General features: G+C 38.5%; 1 protein-coding gene across 2 annotated transcripts in view; it reads left to right on the plus strand.

The window, feature by feature from the left end:
* The window catches only part of LOC127837054 (uncharacterized), a 68,603-nt gene that overhangs the window by 28,742 nt on the left and 16,584 nt on the right, over positions 1 to 23,277 (plus strand). Inside the window, exons 15-30 of one of the 2 annotated variants that reach the window (XM_052363859.1) lie at positions 310 to 388; positions 2,495 to 2,649; positions 5,111 to 5,251; positions 5,540 to 5,662; positions 6,880 to 7,066; positions 7,879 to 8,094; positions 11,391 to 11,679; positions 12,671 to 12,790; positions 13,374 to 13,497; positions 13,805 to 13,930; positions 14,205 to 14,325; positions 15,434 to 15,697; positions 16,019 to 16,122; positions 16,422 to 16,562; positions 20,048 to 20,132; positions 20,428 to 20,547. In XM_052363859.1, the coding sequence (XP_052219819.1) occupies positions 310 to 388; positions 2,495 to 2,649; positions 5,111 to 5,251; positions 5,540 to 5,662; positions 6,880 to 7,066; positions 7,879 to 8,094; positions 11,391 to 11,679; positions 12,671 to 12,790; positions 13,374 to 13,497; positions 13,805 to 13,930; positions 14,205 to 14,325; positions 15,434 to 15,697; positions 16,019 to 16,122; positions 16,422 to 16,562; positions 20,048 to 20,132; positions 20,428 to 20,547 (2,395 nt within the window). The remainder of the gene's footprint in view (positions 1 to 309; positions 389 to 2,494; positions 2,650 to 5,110; positions 5,252 to 5,539; positions 5,663 to 6,879; positions 7,067 to 7,878; positions 8,095 to 11,390; positions 11,680 to 12,670; positions 12,791 to 13,373; positions 13,498 to 13,804; positions 13,931 to 14,204; positions 14,326 to 15,433; positions 15,698 to 16,018; positions 16,123 to 16,421; positions 16,563 to 20,047; positions 20,133 to 20,427; positions 20,548 to 23,277) is intronic. The other variant, XM_052363867.1, reaches the window with a different exon arrangement.

A 23,277-nucleotide genomic window follows, 5' to 3' on the forward strand; every position in this document is an offset into this window, starting at 1 on the left:
TAAATATTATTCAGGTGTAAGAATGATTAATGTTTATGTTATAATTACTTATAAATTTATGGACTTAACATATGCCTGTATGCATATGTTTGATGTTATTTTTACCATTGTCAATGACCATTAAACAATGTAAACAATAACAATTAACTGGTATACATTTATTGATATTCTCCGCGAACAAAAGCTACGCGTTCAGCTTCGTTTGGTAATTCAACGCCTCAAGTGATATCTACAAATAGCAATAGTGGTAGTATTGTTAAACTGGTCTATAAAGTTGCTGTTCAAATGCATGTTGTCTTCTTTTTTCAGGGCAATTCTCTACTACTTTGATAGTTCTAGTGCCGAACTGACTCCGATAGAATTGAACCCAAAAGTAAAGATAAGAGCTGTAAGAAAAGTTGTATTGTACTTTCTTATTTTCATTTGATACTTGAACTCTCAGCAGGTCGCCGTGGTGTAATGGATATGGTGTCCGCCTAGCGACCGGGAGATCACGGGTTCGATCCCCACCGTGGGAGCATTCTTGAGATCTCCCCCAAAGACACCAAGTACTGGTTCTAGGCCCAGGAAATGGACTCGAGAGCGTTTAAATAAGCCTAAAGCTTTCGATGCAATCGAGCTAAAATAAATAGGTTTAAACTAAATCTCAGCACTTTCACTATCATCTATCCTGTTCTAGAGCTTGACATTCACCTATGTTTGGACTCAATGGGTCAAGATATCAATACTTACAAGGATATCAATGGAAGGATCTGTGTGTTTATTGAAAGTTATATGCTGTTTTTTAGTAATATTATAGTCGAACATGTGTTTGTTGTATTCTAAAGCTTTCAACAACTGATTTTTATTTTAAAGATTTTAAAGAATATTATCCATAATTAATTCTTTAAAACTTTGGGTGCTATGGGTGTAGTTTTTTTTGTGTTGAAATACAGTCGAAACCCGAACTCACTTGGCTTGAATTTACAGTTGCCTCGAACTATCCCTGAAGCACATTTTTTTATTGCTATATATTCATATAAATTTCTATCGGATGGCTCAAAATGTTTTCACAGTCCTGGTCAAAGTTTTCGCACAATCTATTGATCATTTGGCTCAAACTCGTTTCGGGTCACATAAAGCTGTTAATCGATTATAAGCACTTGATTAAAGGCTCCCGATATTTGCAAACATGTCATTGGCTCAATCGTTTATTGATTTGAGTAAAAGATAATAATTTGTATACAATCTGGCGTTTTTATGCTCCGGGTAGGGCGGCATATAGCGGTTGAACTATCAGTCCCTTTGTCTGTCTGTCTGTCTGTGTGTCCGTCCGAAAACTTTAACATTGGCCATAACTTTTGCAATATTGAAGATAGCAACTTATATTTGGCATGCATGTGCATCTCATGAAGCTGCACATTTTTAGTGGTAAAGGTCAAACTCATCCTTCAAGGTCAAAAGTAAAAAAATACAATCCAAGGGAAGTTATAAGCTTTAAAGGGGAGATAATTTCTAAACCTGCCAAATGATATATTGACATTTTATTTCAAAGCGGCGCAATAGGGGGCATTGTGTTTCTGACAAACACATCTCTTGTTTGTAAATGCTGTGATATTATGGCTGGAACGGCTGCATCACAACATGTCCTTTGTCATTTTGATGGAATAGAAAACTTTTTATCTATACATCATGTCATAATTAAACAAATACAAACAAGCAAATAAAAAAAATACATGTCTGTTTAATGTTTCAGGGATGTGCATATAATGCTTATGAATGCTTTGTTTCTTATTGTTATTCTTTTTAAGTACCCGTAAATGTGTTACATAAAAATATGGGCTGATATATACATTTGTAATCTGATATTTGTTTTACTGTTGGTGTAACTGTTTTAAAATATTGATTACTCAAAATATTCAGTATATATTTGGTTCTTATTAATTCAAAAGCAAGAAGTTGTACGGAGTTTAGGCAGTATGAATACTCATCAACTGGAGATGTAAATTTATTGCAGATTTATGTCCGTAAACATAAGTATATTAGAAATCACTTGGCTCAAATTCTGAATGGCTGGAACTTTTGTTGTTGGGCCGGCGAGTTAGAGCCATGGGGTTTGGACTGTAGTTAAATAAATCACCACAAGTGTTGAGTGTACATCCTGAAACTTACGATACTGGTAGCAAAATTGATTTAAGATATATGAGCCTTTCTCTGTGAAAAGGGGGCTTAATGCATGTGCGCACAGTGTCATCCCAGATTAGCCTGTGCAGTCCCCACAGGCTAATCAGGGATGACACTTTCCGCCTAAACTGGATTTATTCAAAGAAGAGATTTTTCTGTAAACAAAAAAAGCGGAAAGTGTTATCTGTGATTAGCCTGTGCGGATTGCACAGTGTAATATGGGATGACACTTTACACACATTCATTTAACCCCCTTTTCACAGAACACAACCCATATAATATTTAGGAATGTTAAAACGTGATATTGCGATGCACATGTCCTATGATTCAGACTGCGGTAGGGGCTGACCATGTGATCGTGGTTACCATGGAGAGCCAGGTGTTCACATGGGGAGAGGGGTCAAAAGGACAGCTGGGCCATGGCGACTGTTTGTCAGTTTCCAAGCCCAAAAATATTGAAGCCTTGAGTGGAAAATCAATAACAAGGTATTGATGTATATTGTTTCTGTTATTAAAACTTGGGTACTTAGCACATGCTTTGGAAATTGTTTAATTCAAAGCTGATTATTATTGAAGGTTTTCATGTTTTTTGTTTACGCAAAACCTGACAAAAATATTGCTATATTAAAATTATTATATACAAATCTTTAGTCTAACTTTACTCATCAGTCACCTGAGAACAACGGTCACCTGTTGACAACAGTCAGTCTAGATCCCCCCCTGACGAAAATCCTTACATATTACACCTGAGAATAACTGTCACCTGTCTACGATGGCCACTACATATCACCCAAAGCCATATTCAACCTGAAAAAAGCGGTCACAAATAATTTGTTTTGTGGTGCAGAAGTAAACATTTAAAACTGCGTTGTTGTTTCTTACCACTGATGTCAATGCGTCTATTGTGCGTCTATTTTGCGGTTAAATAATGTGATTGTGGTAAATGCCTTTGATTTCATTAATTTGGCCCACTGTGTGAAAACATATAATAGGGTGTTGAGAAGGGGGATACCTATGCTGGTGGCAAGCGCTTGAAACAATGCATCGCTGTCTCAGTGTGTTCATCCTTGACTGGTTGGTACAATTATTGTTTAATTATGAGTACATTTTCATTTGTATTTATTATGGTGGCATGAGGTTTATACAAAATTTTATGGGGCAACTTTAAGCTCACCTGTCACGAAGTGACATGATGAGCTTATGTGACCGTTTGATGTCCAGCGTCCGTATGTGCGTGTGTGCGTGCGTGTGTCCTTCAACAATTTGTTTGTGTAGACAATAGAGGTCACATTTTTCATCCAATCTTTATGAAATTTGGTCAGAATGTTTATCTTGAAGAAATCTAGGTTGTGATGGTATTTGGGTCATCTGGGGTCAAAAACTAGGTCACTAGGTCAAATAATAGAAAAACCTTGTAGAAGACAATAGAAGTTGTAGTTTTCATATGATCTTAATGAAATATGGTCAGAATGTTTATCTTGATAATATCTGATTTTGGATCGTATATGGGTCATCTGGGGCCAAAAATTAGGTCACCGGGCCAATTTTAGTAAAACCTTGTGTAGATGAAAGAGGTCCCAGTTTTCATCTAATCTTTATGAAATTTGGTCAGAATGTATTTATTAATGAAATTTGGATTGGGATTGTATATGGGTCTAATAAAATTTAAGCTCATGAAGCAAGGTTAGTCAGGTGAGCGATTCATTGCCATCATGGCCCTCTTGTTTAATAAAGTATGATGAACTATCAACGAGTTAATTTCTGATGAAACATGTGCAAGTAGCACTAACAATTTGTATTGGTAGCATTTAACCACCCAGTCATAAAGCCTTAGTAAGAGCTTGACAAAATCAATAGATCTTTGTCCTTGATAAGGTGTGAACAAAAACACTTAATTAGCGTGAGTTGTTATCAGCAGGCAATAAAAGAATGAGCGGTTGTTTATTTGGGCAAAACAGGCATTAACTTGCATTTTGTTACCATACTTTTAGCATTTACCCGGTATGCAAGAGGACAATCTGTCACATAAAACTTCTGTTATAAAAATGCCGGCTGCAATTTAAAATTGTAAAAGCTTTTCATGTTTGTTTCTTTTGGTTAATAACACTGATGCATTATTTAAACGTTTTCAGACATGTGACGACTGTAACTCAAACATATCTTCCTATGAATGCATTATAACTATAAGGCTGTTTGATTTACTGAATAAACAAGATGCACAAGTAAACAAATATATTATAATTGATAAACTGATAAGTTGTTTAATAGTAGGTATGCATTTAAATAAATTTGTACCATATTAATTTAGATTATTCACTACAAATAATTTGTGTTATACTTATTTATAAGCAATAAGCCTTTGTTTACAATGCCCAGTGTGCAAACGGCTGGGTAGGGTAACGATCTAGCAATACTACCAACTGACCAACCATCTAAAAAGTTTACACTGAGAACAACGGTCACCTAGTTCAAAAGTCAAGATCACTCTTAGAGTTCAGACATCAAATTTTGATATGAAATAACTTCTACAGACTTTAAATGCCATTCATAATGCTATTAAAATAGGAAATGTTAATAAGGAAAAGATGGAATGTGCCAAGTAAAAAATGTCTCCTTACCTCAGATGTCAAGGTCAAGTTAAAGGTTATAGGTTACATTTGGTAGAAACAACAACAACTTGTCCAGACTGTAACTTCAGCATTCATCATACAATTTTATAATAATTTACCTAAAATGCCACCATGTGGAGATGGTGTAACCCTCCTTGGACAAAGGTCAAGGTCGCACTAAAATTCCAAATTCAGACCTGGCATGGTGCAGCTTATTACATAATTACAAGCATTATTGACATGGACTTGACATGGTATGTACAAGCATCTAGATAGAAGATGCAAATCTGGTATGTTGCATAAGAAATAACATGACCCGATTGTCTTGCAATTTCCAGGGCGTGTTGTGGAGATGGGTTCAGTGTGTTTGCCAGTGACAGAGGCATTGTGCTAACATGCGGGGATGGAAGTCAAGGGTGCTTGGGACATTCTGATTGGTCTGCTGTGAATAGGCCACGCCTTATTGAATCTCTTCTCAGGTGAACCTTTGCTTATTGAGAGGTTTTCCCTATAAATGTTACTTTTATCATGTTGAAATCATTTGTGAAAGTAGCATCTTGGTTAAGAATGACTATCGTGACTTTGATGGTTAAATGTTTACTGATATGCTATGGCTTTTGTTTCTTGTATATTGAAACAGTGTGACCCACTGATGATGATTTAAAACCTAACAAATATCTATTGTGATAGTGACTGTCTCTGTGAAGCATTTCTTTATCTGTTGTAACAAAATTCCATCACAAGCCTGTGTTTCCACTCTCTTATAGCGTGGACGTGATATCAGTGGCGTGTGGCCCTGCCCACGTTGTGGTGGTTGGCAGCAAGGGTGAGATCTTCTCTTGGGGCAACGGAGTCTCTGGCCGACTGGGGCTTGGAACCGAGGACAACCAGTAAGTATCCCCACTATGAAAAAAAAGGAGGCTGAGAAGCAAGGACAAATCCATTATCCATTTGGGGTGAATTGAGGCTGGAAATAAAGGAGAGCTTGTAAAAGTAATAATGGAGGCATTGATGCTGGGAACCAAGGACAGCCAGTAAGTAACCATGCTGGATTTATTGATACTGGAACCAAGGACAGCCAGTTATTAACCAGTCTGGATGAATTGATGTTGGGAACCAAGGACAGCTAGTAAGTAACCATGCTATATGAATTGAGGCTGGATGAATTGATGCTGGGAACCAAGGACAGCTAGTAAGTAACCATGCTATATGAATTGAGGCTTGGAACTTAGTACAACAATTACTGGTGAGTACCAGTTCTTGGAAATCTGCGGCTGGGAACCAAGCACAACGATTGATTACCAGGGACTTGGCAAAGTGGCACTTGAAACCAAGGAAAAGCAGCAAGACAACCAGTTAGTACCTGGTGAATTTTTGTTTGAAAAACTGAGTTCTAGGGAAACTGGGTGATTTGGAAACTGGTATAGAAAACCTAGATAACCAGTTAATACGTTTGCAGGGCAGAACTGGGGAAGGCAACCAAGGATAATAAGTGAGTCCCTGAGCTGGCAGTAGTAGGGCGTGGAACAGAGCAAAACTTGTGTAATTGTGTAAGTGGAGCAGGGGGTCCACAAAGTGACACAGTGACTTCTTTAACAAAAAATATAATATCTACAAAGTAAAAAGCCAATAAATACTAGTTGGATATGACTTCTTATTCCCCGCCATCAGAGGAGGGATATTGTTTTGGCGTTGTCCTTCCGTCCATCTTTCCGTCCGCTGTAGCCATATCTTGGAAGTGCTTTGGCAGATTTCATTGATACTTGGTAGGAGTATGTATATGGATAAGAGGATGATGCAAGCCAAATGGCATTGTACACCATCTGTTAATAACGGAGTTATGGCCCTTTGTATCTTGAAAAAATGCTTTTTTGAGTGTCAAATATAACACTTTGTGTCCGGAAGCATATTGGCGGGAAATATCAATTCAACGAATTTGCTTGTTTATAAGATTATTGATCAATGTAAAAGTAAAAAAAGGGTGGGACATACTTTAAACTGATGGGGCATTAAAATGGAAGGAGAACTGGGGAACTTGATAAGTACACCACCTGCCATTCTGCTTAATCCCAATTCCTGAACTGAATGCATATCTGTATTATTTCAGTTGTAAACCAATGAAGGTGACTGTCACAGAATCTGTGTTGATCAGGGAAGTGTTCTGCGGCCATGATGGCACCATGTTCTTGACAGACGAGGGCTGTGTGTGCGCATGTGGGAACAACGAGGAGAACAAGCTGGGGCTGAACCATAGGTGTGGCTTCATTGCTGCCATGAGGAACATCTTCACAAGGGTAAGACATTTTTGGCTATCATAAAGCACACTATGCACCAGCTTATCAAGGGCAACGCTCTCTGCCTTGATGCAAATTTTTTATTATAACAAATGCATTAAACCCTGTTATGGCACATGCATTAAACCCTGTTATGGCACATGCATTAAACCCTGTTATGGCACATGCATTAAACCCTGTTATGGCACATGCATTAAACCCTGTTTTGGCATATGCTTTAAACCCTGTTTTGGCACATGCATTAAACCCTGTTTTGGCATATGCCTTAAACCCTGTTTTGGCACATGCATTAAACCCTGTTTTGGCATATGCCTTAAACCCTGTTTTGACATATGCCTTAAACCCTGTTTTGACATATGCCTTAAACCCTGTTTTGGCACATGCATAAAACCATGTTTTGGCACATGCATTAAACCATGTTTTGGCACATGCATTATACCATGTTTTGGCACATGCATTAAACCATGTTTTGGCACATGCATTAAACCCTGTTTTGGCACATGCATTAAACCATGTTTTGGCACATGCCTTAAGCCTTGTTTTGGCACATGCATTAAACCATGTTTTTCCAGAGCGTAGATGATTTTAATTGTAATGATTTTATTTGTAATTTTAACAAAACAAAAAAAATATAACAAGATTGGCCTATTAAAGAAAATAATTCTTTGAAATTGAAGCAAAGTTGTTCAGTAGATATTTTTAACTGAACAACTAGATTTGCAAAGTATGTATATTAAAGGTATAGGCATTACCAATCTTCCAGTAGATAATAGTTAATCAGTTGTCAAATGGCATAAAATTCTGCCTAATAGACAGAGGTAGAGGGTCAGAAAGTTCCAACCATGGTACGAGCGCTTCGTCACAGAGTCATTGACATATCTATGGGCCGATACCACACTGCAGTGATTGTTGAGCCAGGAACTGTCTGGACATTTGGGCGCAACTCTGAAGGGCAGCTGGGTATCGAGGAAACCAAGCCTGTCAGAGCCCCGGTGAAAGTGAACCATATGACCGACAAAAACATTGTGGTGTGTATTTGTTATTTGGTTTGATATTTCAAGTTTTCATGTCAAATATGTGAACTATTTTTTACACTTACATTTGTGATTTGAATGACTGACAACTTGTTCTTAATGTAAAAGTGTTGCCTGTACCATCAGTCTACCTTCCTCAAAGGTCAAGTTCACACTTGCCACTTTTGACCATGAAGCAGACAAAAAGGAATATAGAGGCATCTATGCTCTTTGGACACATGTTTTGTTAATTTAAGAAACACTTGATACAGAATGCATTTTTCACTTTATTTGAATATTTTACTTCCAATGCAGATTAAGATGAAATTATATTACTCATCCTATATTACCTCTGTATAGTATTACAATGTTTACTGATGTTATGTTTAAAAAAATATTTCAAATGATGTTTTAATGGCACAGGTTGCAAAAAGAGAAACTTGGTGAAAATATTATCAACAGTTAGCTATGCTCGCTTTGGTCAAATAGCCTGGAGAAATCTATTTCACCGAAATGTTCAAGTCAGTCCCTCAACAAACAATACCTGTAAAACAATCTACCAGTAAAATTTCAGCAAATGCAATTTTTTCACCACACCAGTTAAACATCCAATTAACCCAATGCCATAAACTGTAGGACATGTTTACTCTCTTGATCCTCTATCAAGCTAATTCATTCTTTCTCTATAGACATCAGATAGTGCTTTAATTGTTGCAATACAGTGGTATCGATTGATGTCTTTTGAAATAGCCGCTAATCATGTTAAAGGTACACTCATAAGGCTTATACTGGCTTAAGGCCTAAACTGATGAATCACGGTATTACAATTCAAGTGGGCAAGGTTTATCTGTTCTAGTGGTGGAAATGTGGAGGTTTCATAACAATTGTAAAGCAAAAAGACTTCAACTATCAAAGGTATACTGCAGCTGATGTGACCACTATAGCAGGAATCAGTGGTGTAGATGTAACCCCAGTTGGAGGAGTGTATTTCACATGGCAGATCAAACAGTGATAGAAACACCCCCAGCACATGTGTTTACATCACATGACTAGGGACAAAACTTCACATTCAAATTTATAATTCAAGTTGCTTTGTGATTGCATACTTTACATGAATATAGTCATTTAAATATGGGTTGATTATTAAAAATGCTATTGAATTGTATAGTGCATGCACATGCAAAACACTGGGGCATCTTATAGTTAATTCAGTGATAAGTTTATTTCAATTTAATATATATATATATATATATATATATATATATATATATATATATATATATATATATATATATATATATATATATATATATATTAATAAAATGCTATAAATTATGCAGAATTGATTTCTTTTTGTTCTTTGTTTTGTTGATTTCCTTTTTACTGGATGGTTTATTCAATTAACACTTAATATTATTAAATGCGCATGATTTATAATTTGCCTTTTGTATACAATATTTTCAAACGGTTAAGTAATGCAATTATTTACAAGATATATATTATAGAACAAGACATTACTTTTCCTTGATAGCTCCTAACTTGTCCTTAATATCAGTCAATGGTGAAGTACCTTAAAGTGCCATACTGGTTGGATCACAAGTACCTATACACACAACAGCTATAAATAGATATGCTTTAAGGTAAAAATTCTGCTGAACAGGCATACTTTTGTGCCTACTGGGATACTTTTGTGCCTACTGGGATACTTTTGTGCCTACTGGCATACTTTTGTGCCTACTGGCATACTTTTGTGCCTACTGGGATACTTTTGCGCCTACTGGCATACTTTTGTGCCTTCTGGGATACTTTTGTGCCTACTAGCATACTTTTGTGCCTACTGGGATACTTTTGTGCCTACTGGCATACTTTTGTGCCTACTGGGATACTTTTGCGCCTACTGGCATACTTTTGTGCCTTCTGGGATACTTTTGTGCCTACTAGCATACTTTTGTGCCTACTGGGATACTTTTGTGCCTACTGGGATACTTTTGTGCCTACTGGCATACTTTTGTGCCTACTGGCATACTTTTGTGCCTACTGGCATACTTTTGTGCCTACTGGGATACTTTTGCGCCTACTGGCATACTTTTGTGCCTTCTGGGATACTTTTGTGCCTACTAGCATACTTTTGTGCCTACTGGGATACTTTTGTGCCTACTGGGATACTTTTGTGCCTACTGGCATACTTTTGTGCCTACTGGGATACTTTTGTGCCTACTGGCATACTTTTGTGCCTTCTGGGATACTTTTGTGCCTACTGGGATACTTTTGTGCCTACTGGCATACTTTTGTGCCTACTGGCATACTTTTGTGCCTACTGGGATACTTTTGCGCCTACTGACATACTTTTGTGCCTTCTGGGATACTTTTGTGCCTACTGGGATACTTTTGCGCCTACTGGCATACTTTTGTGCCTTCTGGTATACTTTTGTGCCTACTAGCATACTTTTGCATCTACTGGCATACTTTTGCGCCTACTGGGATACTTTTGTGCCTACTGGCATACTTTTGCATCTACTGGCATACTTTTGTGCCTACTGGGATACTTTTGTGCCTACTGGGATACTTTTGCGCCTACTGGGATACTTTTGCGCCTACTGGGATACTTTTGTGCCTACTGGGATACTTTTGCGCCTACTGGCATACTTTTGTGCCTACTAGCATACTTTTGTGCCTACTGGCATACTTTTGTGCCTACTGGGATACTTTTGTGCCTACTGGGATACTTTTGCGCCTACTGGGATACTTTTGCGCCTACTGGGATACTTTTGCGCCTACTGGCATACTTTTGTGCCTACTAGCATACTTTTGTGCCTACTGGCATACTTTTGTGCCTACTGGGATACTTTTGCGCCTACTGGCATACTTTTGTGCCTACTGGCATACTTTTGTGCCTACTGGCATACTTTTGTGCCTACTGGGATACTTTTGCGCCTACTGGCATACTTTTGTGCCTTCTGGTATACTTTTGTGCCTACTAGCATACTTTTGCATCTACTGGCATACTTTTGTGCCTACTGACATACTTTTGTGCCTACTAGCATACTTTTGCATCTACTGGCATACTTTTGTGCCTACTGGCATACTTTTGCGCCTACTGGCATACTTTTGCATGACAAGGAATAAATGTTATATTTGTAAATCTGACTTTATGCCTAAGAAATATATTCCTGTAGGCATAAAAGTGTGCCTGTTGAAGTACTTACCTGTTGGTGAACCTATTTACTTTTGACAGAAATGTTGCATCATAAGTCTCATGAAAATTTGACCCTAGGCTTATCACTGTTTTATAATCTTGGATCTTATTTTAGAGAGTACAGTGTGGAGAACACTATACAGTTGCCAGTACTAACATGAATGAAATATACTACTGGGGACTGCGATTCAAACATACCACCTTGATATCGCCAGCAACAAATGACATGGACTCAAGCATTTACAGTAGAAACAAAGATGATATGCGAGTGGAGTCTGTGACTCCACGGAATGCTGGTCATGGCAGGCAGCCAAGCAGTACTAGTGGGATCAGCATCCCAAGTCTAGATGGTAATGGCAGGCAGCCAAGCAGTACTAGTGGGATCAGCATCCCAAGTCTAGATGGTATTCAGATCTCAATTGGTTATTATAATCACATTACATGTTTGGGCTAACATTCATTTTCAATATTCCTGGCTATTGATATTTGGCATGCATGTGTATCTCATGGAGCTGCACATTTTGAGTGGTGAAAGGTAAGGTCATCCTTCAAGGTCAAAGGTCAAATATGTGGCTTCAAAGCGGTGCAATAGGGGGTATTGTGTTTCTGACAAACACATCTCTTGTTGTAATGATATCTTTGACGAGTTTGAAAATGGTTCTTGTTTGTAATAAAGCATGGCCACAAGGAGGCAGGGCATTTTTCCTTATATTGATACAGTAAAACCTTGTTATCACTTTAAAAGTCACATTGTATCTCAGGTGAGGGACTTTGGACCTTTCAGGCCCTTTTGTTTATCAATAACTTATTTTGCCTGTGCCAATCTTGATTTAACATTGGATATAGCATGTTTGCATGAGGACCTATCTTGGTATTACTTGGGGCTATTCAGGGCAAGGTAAAGGTCACTGTTGCTTAAAATATAACATTATTTCTGCTCAATAACTTTAGTTTGGAATGAGATATTGCACTGACATTTTGTGTGTGGGCACCGCTAGCCTACATGAAGTCCTAGATTAGAATTGCATTTGGAGTCAGTTCATTCAAGGCCAAGGTCACTTTTTCGTATATAGAAAGGTTTTTGCTCAATAATTTTAATTTTGACGTACATGTAGCTAGTGTGCTTTAATTGTGTGCATTGGTAGCTTACATACTGACCTAGCTTTTGATTCCATTTTGGCAACTTGAGTCAAAATAGAGAAAAAAGTGTTGGCAGCTAACATGCAGAAGATGCTAGGAACTGCACATTTAAATAAAATTGAATTATTTAGAAGTGTTTAATGAACAATTAAGCCAGATTTACAATTTTTAAATAAATTTTGAAATCTTGAAAATAAATAAGAGAACTTGAGAATGATAAGAATATGGGTCCTTATCATGCTAACTCTGTATCAGGTAACAGTCTAACAGACCACGAAAATGATCTGGAAGCTGGCAACAAGGCAGAATGGGAAAGTGTAGCAGATAGCGGGTATGCAGGTGACAGCACAGTCCGCACAGGGTTCCGGCCCCTCAGTAAGTACATATACAGAATTGTGTCTTGAACCTTTGTATCAGGCCAATAGCAGCAGAGATATTGATTTTAATGCCCCCGGATCGAATGTAGGGGGTATATTGTTTTTGGCCTGTCTGTCTGTCATTCTGTCACTCTGTCATTCTGTCACACTGTCATTCTGTTCCAAATCTTTAGCCTTGGTCATAACTTTTGCAATATTGAAGATAGCAACTTGATATTTGACATGCATGTGTATCTCATTGAGCTGCACATTTTGAGTGGCGAAAGGTCAAGTTCATCCTTCAAGGTCAAAGGTCAAAGCGGCGCAGTAGGTGGCATTGTGTTTCTGACAAACACATCTTTTGTTTTAGAAATCAAATATGTCAATCAGAGATACTACCCAATGACATAATCATGTTGATATTCCTCTATCATTTGATAACTTTGATCTTAAATTACCCGAGACACAAGTGATGGGATATATAAAATACTGCAAGTGCAAGCTTTTTAAACTAGATAACATAATTGAATGATGTCCTTTTTCCACTGGGCGGCTGAACTACAAATGATGTTTACCATCAATCTATTTCTCTATATTTAAAGGCAGTGTCCCACGTCGATCTTCCAGTGCAACTAGCAGGGACATGAACAGTCAGCGTGAGAAGGATTTGGACAGTGGATTCAAGGATGACTCAGAGATCATATTCCCGCCTGATCACCTTATGAGGTGCAATGATTTATTCACACATTTTGATTTAGAAATTAATAGGTGCAACAATTCATGCACACATTTTGATTAATAATTTTTGAGGTGCAAGAATTCATGCACACATTTTGATTTTAAGTTTTATGTGCAAGGATTAATGCAAACATTTTTATTAATAAATTATGAATTGCATGGATAAATGCACATATTTTATTTATAAATTATAATATGTAAGGATACATTCCCACATTTTGTTTTACAACAATATCTTGATAGTTGATACAAATATATTTGTTTAGAAAGTTATATTTGTGCTTCATCTTTTCAGAATTGTTTCCACGGATGAAACTCTGACATTGAGTTCATTCTTTTGCCATGGTGAAAACATTTTTATTCAAGTTGAAACAACGGCTCCTCCACCTCGGAAAAAGACTCGCAAAAAGCGCGCCTTTAGGTAAGTGAAAGATACCTCTTGTTATTGGTTTTATGTTATTGTATTGCATTGTTTTAATTATATTGGTTTTGATTAACATTAAGGTACAATTCCCTAGAACTGTGAACTCAGATTTGGAAGTTATTTTTTTGTATTAAGTCAATCTCATGGCTTTCAAATGTGTATCAAAATTGTATTTAAGTTTAAGCATTTAATTTAGAAAATAGTAAACGATATTAAATGCTTTGGTTAATTAAAAAATTAATTTAATTTCAAATGTGTCAACTTGTTGCAGGAAGCGATACAGTGGTTCCACTCTGCCAGTGCCCAGCTCTAACACAGGTACTTCTGCTTCAAGCCGAGAGGGTGGAGATGAATACTCCTCAGGGACATCAGAGGTTGACACTCAAGGAACTGTAAGACCTATTTCATATGAGCCTCACTGGGAAAACTCAGCCTGATACATGGGCGTGTCTTTCCCTTTCCCACTTAGATACATATTTTTATGCATTTGTAGTCCCTGAGATAGTTATATATAACTTAAGACCTTTCTTACTAGATTTAAATTTGAAAGGCTTCATTTCCAACCCTTAGATACTGATGAGCAGCAAACAGCATACAACCTGACCAGACTGTGAGTTACTCGCAGGCTGTTTTGGTTTTATGCTGGTTGCAAAACCAATTTTCACTTTGCTTCTGATGGGGAAGGGGTTAATCTGTGGTGAAAGGTAGTAGGTTAGAGGTGAGAGGCAGTGGCTGTATAGAAATGAATTAGTCCCAATAGTGGAGGATAAGTATGTCCAGAAACATTTCCAGACCCTCCTCTCCTTTTTTACCAAAACATGCAAAGATATAGAAATGTCAGGCATGCATCAGGCTGTCACAGTCATGCGTATTGTGATAATTCAAAAAGTAGTAAAGCTAAAGCTAGGTTGATGAAACTTGCTATGTGCAGAGAAGATTGTATGGTTAATGTTCAGAATTATTTCTTTTTTTGTCTGCAGACAAGAATTTTGGTTGCTATGGTGAACAAAGCAACACTAAAATCTGGATCCTTTACCATTTCCAGGTGCAAAAATATATAACCATACATACCCAATATGATTAAGCATCGGATTGTTACAGATGAATTATTTTCTTCACCAAAATGTGTAGGAATATAGAGATGGTTGGTGTGTGTCAGTCAATCAAATTCTTGGTCTTGTGATAACAAGTAAATACATAAACATGGTTGATGATAGATGTGTGCATGGAGGGCCATATTGGGAACATGCATGCTATTTTATTGTTTTCATCAGATACAATTTTGTTTCCAATGATTACAGAAATGATTGTAACTGAAATCTGGATCCTACCATAACCAAAAATTACTTACTTTACCTTTTGACATCAATTCACTGAGAGTCTGTGACAGCTTCTTGTTAGTATTCGTGTAGTAAATTTATGAAATAAAAGTTGTAACATAAAAGTCTTTTTCATAGCCAGTTTTTTACTCTAATAAAAGTTTTTTATCTTGTTTGCTAGGTGCCATCCTGGCTTCGCAAAGAACTTGCTGATACCCAGAATGGAGCCAATCCCATAGTAACTAAAAATTTCCAAGGGGATGAGTCCGATGGAAACATGGCCGACAACACAAGTGAACAGTCAGATGAGGACCATACACACAAGCTGATTGACACTTCCATGTCCAGTATTCAGATTAACAGAGAGCTCACTCCTTGTAAACTTCCCCTAGACAAGGCCCTCACACCAAAAAATAGTGATCTGAAGTCGTCCAGTTTTTCCAAGGTAAGCGTGCTTTGTCTAATAGAATAAACTAAAATCTTTTTTTTCTATTGCAATTTCATGTACAACTCTATAAATGCTGCTTTTCTGTTTCTTTATTGGTATTATGATTTGACAAAACAGTAAGTGTACTGGACTTTATGTATGATGATGCTGATCGGAGTTAGCGACATGACCATAACGGCCAGTGAAAAATATGTGCAGACAGAATAAATAAGATGTAAAATTGCCTAATAATGGCTACTGAAATGCAGGTTCACTTTTGCAATCAACACACCTAATACCATGTCATATAATAATCCTTTAGCATGTTTGTCTTTACAGGGATCCTCAGGTGATGGCAAAACTGGTAAGCTCTCCAGCACTGAGAGTGAAATAGATGCTGCCATGCATTCAGATGGCAGTGCAAAAGACTTGAAGATGACAAGGTGGTATAATAATTGTGTGTAATCCTGAGAAAACTGCAGCCTATAGCTTTTGTGAATTTGATAAATATACATGTACAACATGGAATAAGCGTACATAATAAACAAAAGTTATTGTGAAAATTATTTTGATGCTTTCTATTCAAATATTTAGATTCTAAATTGTTATGAGAATACTAACCAATATCCACGTATCCGTCCCTTTACAATTGTTTTCCTAGTATTTAAGTATATATTGAGATTCATGTATTTCCATTTTATCCAATAATTTCCCATAATATCCTTACGTTATTTTTTACCAGTCGTGCTTGGACGGAGCTGCAAGGCCTGGGTAAGGGACTGAAATCGGGAGGTCTAGGGTCCGGTACCCAGCGAGTGAAGAGTGCTGCCCTCTCCACACAATGGACCCATAACCGCTTCAGGCAAAACAGAGGACATGTCAGGTACATAGCACATGGATAGAAAAAGTTTTTGTTGTTAGTTATACGCTATCATTATAGTAGATTGATTATTTGCTATAATTGGTTTTTAGGTTTACTTCGCGAAAAACAGGAAAGCTATTCTACTTGCCCAGGCATCAGTGTTTGAGCTTGGATAAAGTGTTGTGGTTATCTAGGTGCTTATATGTAGTATGTGCTCATGAATGGATTGGGAGATTTCAAGTTTAAACATGTATACCCCAAATTAAAATTACTTCATAGACTGTGTTTAGGAATTAACATGTACACTTAATCGGAAGGTTTAAGAACAAAAGACAAAGTTTCGTTACTCCAGCTTTTAATGTTTCAAAGTACCATTGTATATGAAAATATTGTGAAAAAAGTGCCATAATTAAGGGCCCTTATATACTATAAAATGTGCATGTATGCTATTGGTAGGTTTTTTGGCAAGCTAAATTGTCAAGAGTGTCTTGAGAGATTTCACTGAAACTTTAAAATCTTGCCTATATTGAAATGACATCATATGCTATGTTTGTTGACACTTGTTATGGGCACGATTTAAGATGCTCAAAGTTGAATATTTAAATAAAGCCTCATATGTAGATGCCTCGTTTCAAACCCACTTTGGGCTGTTGTATGGGATAGGCTGGGGCAAGGTAAAGGTCACTGTAATAAAAAAAATAGCAAAACAGTTTTCTTTTTTATTTCTCAAGAATAAGTGGCGTTATTGTAATGAAACTTTATACGTAAACACCTTTTATTCAGACCTTTCTGTGATGGCATATACGGTATTTAAAGTCAGGGCCAAGGTTATGTATAGTAAATATAAAAAATAAAAGTTCAATCATCTGGAACACACAGATTGTTCGTATTGAAAATTTATATAAAGATTCCATACAGTGCAAGATACACAATGCATAAGGTCAAGGTCATTGTTTCTAAAAATAGGAAATAGATTCTGCTCAACAACATGAGAACAAAGTCAATTATTGTCATAAATATTCAAACATAAATTCATAATCCACAAAACTTTGTTTGGGATTTCAGATTTGGTCAAGTTCACTGTTGCTAAATACAGAAAATTGGTAGAGCTTAGATTCATTAATGGTAGTGAAACATCATACATAAATAACTGATATCCATACAAAGCATAGGATTGGATATGGGGCGGGGTGGATCAGAGCTGGGGTCACTGTTGATAAATACTGAAGAATTGTTTGTACTCAAACCTTGAAAATTAAATGAACAATTGTTATAGAACTTTATAAAAAGATACCTTATTTCATTTGATTGCCATTGGGAGGGGTGTTATCAAGGTCAAGGTCACTGAAATAGATCATAAAAATATTTGGTGGGCTATATATTTAGGGCAAATTGTTCTTTCAAAACTTGTTTTACGATTGCATATAGCATATGGTCAACAGTCAAGGTCACTGCTACTTAATAATTAAATTTTTTTCCACCCAAAATCAAGGTTTAGATGTTTAAAAGGGAAATTTTGCTCATAAGAAAATACTAAAGTATTTGATAGCAACAGTAAATTACTTTATTTTGCTCCTATTACACCAACAGGTTTATTTGAAAGCCAGATACTTGGAAAACACGAGAAAGAGGTTTGTCCTCTGTTATTGAAAATGCCATTTTATTCACAGACAATTCCTCAATAGTCTGTTAATCCAAAGACAGGGATGGCAATAAGGTAGAGCATTTGTTAATTGGTATTGAATGCCAGTATTTGTATTATATGAAGGAGCTTATTTCTATTAAATACTGCAGGCAAACTCTTGAATTACATGATTATTATCACAATCTTAGGTTTGATCTATTTTAAAGGGATCTTTTCACGCTTTGGTAAATTAACAAAATTGAAAAAAGTTGTTTCAGATTCGTAAGTTTTCGTTTTAGTTATGATATTTGTGAGGAAACAGTAAGACTGAACATTAACCATGCTCTAATATAGCCATTATATGCATCTTTTGACGATTTTAAAACCTAAAAATTATAAAGCGTTGCAACGCGAAACGATTGAATAATTTGGAGAGTTCTGTTTTTGTCGTTAAATTTTGTGAAACTACGAAGATTGCTTATATAAGGTATAAAATACATGAAGAATGTGTACCCGGCGGAATAGCTCAGTAGGCTAAAGCGTTTTTACTTCAGGACTCTGGCAGGACTCCAGGGGTCACTGGTTTGAAACCTGCTCCGGGCAATGTTCTTTTTCTTTTTTTAATTTTTTTCTTGATTTTTTACTGGAGCTTTTACGATCCAATGTTTACATTTATCAATATAAAGCATTTAATGAATAAGTTAAAAAAATGCCAAAATCTGTGAAAAGGCCCCTTTAATCAAAAGGATATTGCTTAGGTTATATCTCAATCTGTTTAAATTAAGCAAATTTGGGTTAAAAAATGCTTAGATCTAATGATCCCATTATTAAATACTGAAACATTAATTCACTCTTGTTAAATTGTGAGTATTTCTTCATAATAAATGAGGGTCATTTTAGAAAATCTGGGCTTAAAGGGACCTTTTCACAGATTTTGGTATGTCTAGAAGTTTGTCATTAAATGCTTTATATTGAAAAATGTAAACATTGGATCTAAAAATGTCCAGAAAAAAAAAACAAGAATGAAATTTAAGAAAGAAAAAAGTCACCCTCAACTGGGTTGAACCATTGACCCCTGGAGTAAAAGTCTATCTCTTAGACCATTGGCCATCCATGCTCATAAAATGAATGATGTATTTTATACTTTCTATAATTATTCCTCGTAGTATCATAAAATATTACGACAACGACAGAACTCTCCGAATTATTCAATCGTTTTTTTATTGCAACGCTTTATAATTTTAAGGTTTTTAAATCGTCAAAAGATCTAATAATGCTATTTCAGAGCATGGTAAATGTTCAGTATTACCCTTTTCTCGCAAATATCATTACTACAACGAAAATTTGCGAATCTGAAACAAATTTTGTTAATTTTGTCAACTTATCAAAATGTGAAAAGACCCCTTTAATTCATGTGTGCAAGTTGTCTACCGAGATTAGTTTCTAGTCTGCACAGGCTAATGATAATCAGGGACAACACTTTTCTCCTTAATTAGATTTTTGTTTAAAAGAGCCTGTCTGTAAAATAAATATTCCATAAAAGCAGACACGTTGCGCTCATGCCTTAAGCCCAGTTTTTCCAGAAAGTGACTAAAATGATTCTTGTTCTGAGAAAACTGGGCATAATGCATGTGCGTAAAGTGTCGTCCCAGATTAGCCTGTGCAATCCGCACAGGTTAATCAGGGACAACACTTTATGCACATATGGCATTTATCGTTTAAATGAAGTCTCTTCTTAGCAAAAATCCAATTTAGGCGGAAAGTTACGTCCCTGTTTAGCCTGTGCAGACTGCACAGGCAAGTCTGGGATGATACTTTACGCACATGCATTATGCCCAGTTTTCTCAGAACGCAGCTCAAATGATTGCAACTCTCATGTTAGACATGACACGGTGCTGAAGGAGCAGCTATCAGCACGAGGGTTTGTGTCCGATGTCACTGTGAAAAGGAGAGAAGAGGCCCTACTGGTAAGGCAAACTAAAACTCTGCGTTTGGAATGTACAATTTGCATTTTAGGTGTAAGCTGTAAAAGCATTTTGATACCCCAGAAGTTATTTTTTAGACATTCTTTTAATGGTCTGTATTAAAATATAGATGCCACCTTTAAAATAAAATCAGAGTGCAAACAAATTTGCAGTTTAAAGTTTTCTCAAATACTGTAATGAATGGTTAGCAGCTTAACCTTAATGTTGCAAATGTTAAAATGAGGTCAAGATGAAAATATTTTAAAAGCTTTGAAGTCGTAAGCAATCCTAACTTTAGGGAGAGCTGAAGATGACTCGGGAGGAGAAGATGATGGCGGAGATGAGACTGCGAGAGCTGGAGAGAGACCACATGCAGAGGCAGGAGCAGCTGAGACTTGAGTCCGAGCAGAGGGCCCTGGTATGTGGAGTCTGTGCTTGCCAATGTGGGTCTGGGCCCTGGTATGTAGAGTCTGTGCTTGCCAATGTAGATCTGGGCCCTGGTATGTAGAGTCTGTGCTTGCCAATGTAGATCTGGGCCCTGGTATGTAGAGTCTGTGCTTGCCAATGTAGATCTGGGCCCTGGTATGTAGAGTCTGTGCTTGCCAATGTAGGTCTGGGCCCTGGTATGTAGAGTCTGTGCTTGCCAATGTAGATCTGGGCCCTGGTATGTGGAGTATGTGCTTGCCAATGTAGGTCTGGGCCCTGGTATGTAGAGTCTGTGCTTGCCAATGTAGATCTGGGCCCTGGTATGTGGAGTCTGTGCTTGCCAATGTAGGTCTGGGCCCTGGTATGTAGAGTCTGTGCTTGCCAATGTAGATCTGGGCCCTGGTATGTGGAGTCTGTGCTTGCCAATGTAGGTCTGGACCTGTATGTGGAGTCTGTGCTCGCCAATGTAGGTCTGGACCAGTATGTAGAGTCTGTGCTTGCCAATGTGGGTCTGGACCGGTATGTAGAGTCTGTGCTTGCCAATGTAGGCCTGGACCGGTATGTAGAGTATGTGCTTGCCAATGTAGGTCTGGGCCAGTATGTAGAGTCTGTGCTCGCCAATGTGGGTCTGGGCCCTGGTATGTGGAGTCTGTGCTTGCCAATGTAGGTCTGGACCGGTATGTAGAGTCTGTGCTTGCCAATGTAGGTCTGGGCCGGTGTGTAGAGTCTGTTCTTGCCAATGTAGGTCTGGGCCGATATGTAGAGTCTGTGCTTGCCAATGTAGGTTTGGGCCTATATGTAGAGTCTGTGCTTGCCAATGTAGGTCTGGGCCGGTATGTAGAGTCTGTGCTTGCCATTGTAGGTCTGAGCCAGTATGTAGAGTCTGTGCTTGCCAATGTAGGTCTGGGCCGGTATGTAGAGTCTGTGCTTGCAAATGTAGGTCTGACCGGTATGTAGAGTCTGTGCTTGCCAATGTAGATCTGGGCCAGTATGTAGAGTCTGTGCTTGCCAATGTAGGTCTGGACCCTGGTATGTGGAGTCTGTGCTTGCCAATGTAGGTCTGGACCCTGGTATGTGGAGTCTGTGCTTGCCAATGTAGGTCTGGGCCCTGGTATGTGGAGTCTGTGCTTGCCAATGTAGGTCTGGACCTGTATGTGGAGTCTGTGCTTGCCAATGTAGGTCTGGGCCCTGGTATGTGGAGTCTGTGCTTGCCAATGTAGGTCTGGGCCCTGGTATGTGGAGTCTGTGCTTGCCAATGTAGGTCTGGACCTGTATGTGGAGTCTGTGCTTGCGAATGTAGGTCTGGACCGGTATGTAGAGTCTGTGCTTGCCAATGTAGATCTGGGCCAGTATGTAGAGTCTGTGCTTGATAATGTAGATCTGGGCCAGTATGTAGAGTCTGTGCTTGCCAATGTGGGTCTGGGCCCTGGTATGTAGAGTCTGTGCTTGCCAATGTAGGTCTGGGCCCTGGTATGTAGAGTCTGTGCTTGCCAATGTGGGTCTGGGCCCTGGTATGTAGAGTCTGTGCTTGCCAATGTGGGTCAGGGCCGGTATGTAGAGTCTGTGCTTGCCAATGTGGGTCTGGGCCCTGGTATGTAGAGTCTGTGCTTGCCAATGTGGGTCTGGGCCCTGGTATGTAGAGTCTGTGCTTGCCAATGTGGGTCAGGGCCGGAATGTAGAGTCTGTGCTTGCCAATGTGGGTCTGGGCCCTGGTATGTAGAGTCTGTGCTTGCCAATGTAGGTCTGGGCCCTGGTATGTAGAGTCTGTGCTTGCCAATGTGGGTCAGGGCCGGTATGTAGAGTCTGTGCTTGCCAATGAGGGTCTGGGCCCTGGTATGTAGAGTCTGTGCTTGCCAATGTAGGTTTGGGCCCTGGTATGTAGAGTCTGTGCTTGCCAATGTAGGTCTGGGCCCTGGTATGTAGAGTCTGTGCTTGCCAATGTGGGTCTGGGCCCTGGTATGTAGAGTCTTAGCTTGCCGATGTAGGTCTGGGCCCTGGTATGAAGAGTCTGTGCTTGCCAATGTGGGTCAGGGCCGGTATGTAGAGTCTGTGCTTGCCAATGTGGGTCTGGGCCCTGGTATGTAGAGTCTGTGCTTGCCAATGTAGGTCTGGGCCCTGGTATGTAGAGTCTGTGCTTGCCATTGTAGGTCTGAGCCGGTATGTAGAGTCTGTGCTTGCCAATGTAGGTCTGGGCCGGTATGTAGAGTCTGTGCTTGCAAATGTAGGTCTGAACTGGTATGTAGAGTCTTTGCTTGCCAATGTAGGTCTGGTCTGGTATGTAGACTATGTGCATGCCAATGTGGGTCTGGGCCAGTAGAGTCCAAGCAGTGGGCCCTGGTATGAAGAGTCTGTGCTTGCCAATGTAGGTCTGGGCCGGTATGTAGAGTGTGCTTGCCATTGTAGTTCTGAGCCAGTATGTAGAGTCTGTGCTTGCCATTGTAGGTCTGAGCCGGTATGTAGAGTCTGTGCTTGCAAATGTAGGTCTGAGCCGGTATGTAGAGTCTGTGCTTGCCAATGTAGGTCTGGGCTGGTATGTAGACTATGTGCTTGCCAATGTGGGTCTGGGCCGGTAGAGTCCAAGCAGTGGGCCCTGGTATGTAGAGTCTGTGCTTGCCAATGTAGGTCTTGGCCAGTATGAAGAGCTTGTGCTTGCCAATGTAGGTCTGGGCCGGTATATAGAGTCTGTGCTTGCCAATGTAGGTCTGGGCTGGTATGTAGAGTC

This window comes from Dreissena polymorpha, chromosome 1, assembly GCF_020536995.1.
Source record: "Dreissena polymorpha isolate Duluth1 chromosome 1, UMN_Dpol_1.0, whole genome shotgun sequence".
Classification (NCBI taxonomy): domain Eukaryota; kingdom Metazoa; phylum Mollusca; class Bivalvia; order Myida; family Dreissenidae; genus Dreissena; species Dreissena polymorpha.